At 38.2% G+C, this 4,228-nt stretch overlaps 1 protein-coding gene across 1 annotated transcript in view; it reads left to right on the top strand.

Moving 5' to 3' along the window:
* The first annotated feature begins 240 nt into the window (after positions 1 to 240).
* pmepa1 (prostate transmembrane protein, androgen induced 1) overlaps positions 241 to 4,228 on the top strand; it is a 39,149-nt gene continuing 35,161 nt past the window's right edge. Inside the window, exon 1 of the mRNA XM_030135323.1 lies at positions 241 to 822. Coding sequence (XP_029991183.1) covers positions 726 to 822 — 97 coding nt within the window. The 5' untranslated portion in view covers positions 241 to 725. The remainder of the gene's footprint in view (positions 823 to 4,228) is intronic.

Raw genomic sequence — 4,228 nt, 5'->3', positions numbered from 1 at the left:
ATCTATCTATCTATCTATCTATCTATCTATCTATCTATCTATCTATCTATCTATCTATCGGATTGTATATGTGTGTGTGTGTGTGTGTGTGTGTGTGTGTGTGTGTGTGTGTGTGTGTGTGTGTGTGTGTGTGTGTGTGTGTGTAAATGACACAAAAAATAGTGTCACCAGAGGCAGAGGGATAGAGCGACAGGGTGGAAGGGAGGGAGAGGGAGACTGAGATATCCCCAGAGACAGGAGGGAGAAAGAGAGGGGGGAGAGAAACAGACAGGAGCAGACAGACGTCCTTTGGCAGTTTAGTCGCCGGTCACTCGGCGGAAAGCACGGAGCCGCTATACCCGAATAATAACGGACGGAGCCGTTCATTTACTACAAGTACTACTGAGCTGCATTTAAACTCTATTTAATGGCTGTACCGACACTTCCCGGTATGCCGATAGATAGATAGATAGATAGATAGATAGATAGATAGATAGATAGATAGATAGATAGATAGATAGATTTCCGAAGAAGAGGAGGAGACACCGGAGAGAGGAGGAGGAGAGAACCGAGACAGGAGGAGGACTGACGGACCGGAGGGGAAGGAGAGGAGGCTGGAAGAGAAGAGAAAAGGGAGGAATTTTTCGGAGGGGAGTTTTGGTGCGGTTCCTTGGTCTCCTCTCCTTGTTCCGAGCCCTTCCCTGCCTTCCTCTCCAGGAGTATTTATGTCTCTTAGGACGCTTTAAATGTTGAACTTGATGGGTGTTTTAAACGCCACCGCCGCCAATGTCTCCTGTACTTGTAACTGCAAACGCTACACCTCCCTCCAGAGCATGGAAATCAGTAAGTCTCCAACTACTTATTCGTCACTCTTTTCTAATGTTTCCTCTTAATTGTACTGACATTTTCTGGTCTGTGATGCTTAAAGACCGGCTGTTTCAGTGTAAATACGCTTCCTCAACTAAGTCAGTTTTCCTGTCACCGGGAAGGTTATTTGCAAAAACAAAAGCAGAGAAAGGAGAAAAAATGGTTTAACAACTTTTTCTGTGGGGCTTCTTCATGGTTCATAAAGTGTCAGACTCACTTCAGTGTGTTCATTCTGTCACTAACGGACACTTTTGTCTGCTCGGTGCCCAGTTTAGTCGCTTAATTTTTGGCTAATGTGTGTAATGTTCCAGCGTCCCCTTTACCGCTAATAAGGGTTAAACAATACGCCGGCCAAAACTGTAGAACCAACAAACTGCTAGCATTAATTAGGCTAAATTAGCAATAAGTTCACTAACGAACGTTGTCATCTGTGTGTCATTTCTCTTCAGTAATGCCAGTCTTTGAACTTGAACTGAAAACAATGAGTTAAGAGGACAAGTAACCTCTTATGTGGGCTCAAATGTTTAATTCGAGCTAATTTTGTGGTGTTTTTGCTAGCCGTCAAAGCCGTTAACTTTGACATGTACTGTGATATTTCAGTCGCGAGCTGCTCCGGCGGTGTCCATGTGTGCGCGTGCTTAGATCATTTATTTCCTTATTTTAGATTTAGGGCATGTTTTCTGACTTAAAGTGTGCTGAGACTGCGAGGAAGCCGCCGTAGAGGAAACTGGCAGCGGGATACTAAAGGAAAAGGTGGGCTTGTTAGTAGGAGAACAGGAGGGGGTTGTAACTGAAGTTTGTCGTCGCTTCGTCATTCGAGCAGAGCCAGACGTCTGTCTCGCCGTCTGCCCCGCGTGCGAGCGTGCGCGTGCGCTCGTTCATGGTATTGTGTGTGTGTGTGTGTGTGTGTGTGTGTGTGTGTGTGTGTGTGTGTGTGTGTGGGTGTGTGTGTGTGTGTGTGTGTGTGTGTGGTCGCATCCGGGGAATCCCTGTGCCTGTGTGCATGTTTATATAGGAGTGTAAATATGGCTTTTATGTGTATTGGCTTCTGACGCCGGGCATTAAATCAACCCGGCTTTAATTTTCGCTGTAAGGTATTGTATAAGCGCTCTCTCTCTCTCTCTCTCTCTCTCTCTCTCTCTCTCTCTCTCTTTCTGTGTGTGTGTGTGTGTGTGTCCAGTTGAGGTCACCCGCAGGACTGACTCACACAGACTCAACTGTTTAGACAAGATGATGCACATGGAGACAACGACCAATCGTGTTGTATTTGTAGCCAAATGTGATGTTTGATTATGATCATGATCTGGAATCATAATCTTTCTCCATTTTGAAATGTTCAGTACAAGCGCAGACAAGGAACATCTGATGCCTGTATTTGCACAAACAAAACACACTAGACTACATTAAAGATACCACTGTTTACACTACAGACAACAGCTGTAACTAATGACTATTTCAGTAGTCAACTAGTCATCCACTACTGTAATGACTAGTCGGATTATGAACTACAAAAACAAACAAAAAAAACAACAATGGCTCTAATTTCTATTTATTGCAGCAATAAAATACCTTTCCTTTGAAAAGAACATTTGGTGCACAACAATTAGAATGCATAACAAAGTTTGTTAAACAAATATTCAACAAATATTGTAACAGCAATAAAATACTTTTTCCCCTTAAAAGTACATTTTGTACATTACAATCGCAGTGCCTAACAATGTTTTTTAAACAAAACAACGACATATTCAAGAGTTGCAATCAGCAATAAAATAAACATTTTTCTGGAAACAAAAGTTCATGACATTAACTAATTTTGCTGTCAACTATTTGTCAGCTTGTTGACTAGTCTACTACTACAGACATTATTTCCTTTCTGCATTTATCTGCATGTGCAACCACAATGTAATATGTAAAAATTTTAAAATGTTTTAATTTTTGATTCTAATTCTCTATTTATAGAAATATTTATAGAAATACCAAATTTCTCATTTTCTTTTATATTTCATTTCTCACTTGTTTGTGACGTTTTTCTACCTGTCTTTTTCTTCGCATTTGTTTGTTGTATGTTGCTGCTGTTAACTGTGATATCTATCTATCTATCTATCTATCTATCTATCTATCTATCTATCTATCTATCTATCTATCTATCTATCTATCTGTCTGTCTGTCTGTCTGTCTGTCTGTCTATCTATCTATCTATCTATCTATCTATCTATCTATCTATCTATCTATCTATCTATCTATCTATCTATCTATCTATCTATCTATCTATCGCATAATGAAAAGCTTTATTTAACCTATATTCAATATCATCAATAATAACAACAGGCAAAAGTGTCTGTCTGAAATATAAAAAAACAACATAGTAAGACAAAAATAAAATACCAGTTGTAGATAAACATATTTGCAACAAATATGTTATGATAAACAGGTTTCATTATGATTTTTCATTTCATTTTTTCAAGTGAAGTCTCCACGATGAAGCGCTACTCTCAGTTTACACTTAATCATTTTTACATGGAATTTAAAGCTAAAACCTATTTTGATCAAATGAATTCAATATATTACTCAACTCTAGGTCTGTGTTTTTCAGACTTAAGGTATGGTTCCATAAAAAGGTTGCAGAGCTGTTTTTATTGGTTCACCATTCAGCAGAGGGAAATATGTAGTTCTGGTATGATATGATGTGAGAATTTGTTCTCCTAATTAAAAGAGGTGATTGATTTGAATGATTTCTGGAAGAGCTTATAAATGTTGACCTCTTCAAAGCCATGTGATTTGTAGAAGGTAGATGTCAGTTGTTAAAGATGCAACAAAAAAAAGTGACATAAAAGACAAAACACAATAAAAAGGATCTAAAATGACAAATGTAAATTTAAAATGATGCAACAAGATGAAAATGATTTAAAAGATATAAAAATTGCAAAACATGAGGCTTTCAGAGGGTGTTTTGACAGTGGAATAGTCAATAAAAATATGGCTCTATGGCAATTCATGGCAAGTTTGTAATGTGACATACATTGAGAATCACTGCTGGGGATCAAAGTTAAAAAAAACCCAAACATAAGCACACATAAAAAAAAAAAAAAGAAAGTATATTAGACGGGAAACAAAATACAACAATATGAAATATGTTTATGAAGCCCTTGTACATTGATTGGGCTAGGCTATATAAATAACAAGTGAATTACATGTGTGTAGTGCAGATTGGATGTGGTTGATAGCTGATGCAGAAAGATGTGTTTTGAGTAGAGTTTGCTTCTTAACCTTAGACTGGTAGATTATTCTAGAGAAGAGGAAGCATGAGTTGTGTTTTGGGTTAGGGTGAAGTCATGATTAATTTTTTATCACATCTACAACTCTGGATTGACATGTAATCTGT

This window comes from Sphaeramia orbicularis, chromosome 5, assembly GCF_902148855.1.
Source record: "Sphaeramia orbicularis chromosome 5, fSphaOr1.1, whole genome shotgun sequence".
In the NCBI taxonomy this organism is placed as follows: domain Eukaryota; kingdom Metazoa; phylum Chordata; class Actinopteri; order Kurtiformes; family Apogonidae; genus Sphaeramia; species Sphaeramia orbicularis.
This window is presented reverse-complemented; position numbering and strand designations above follow the sequence as displayed.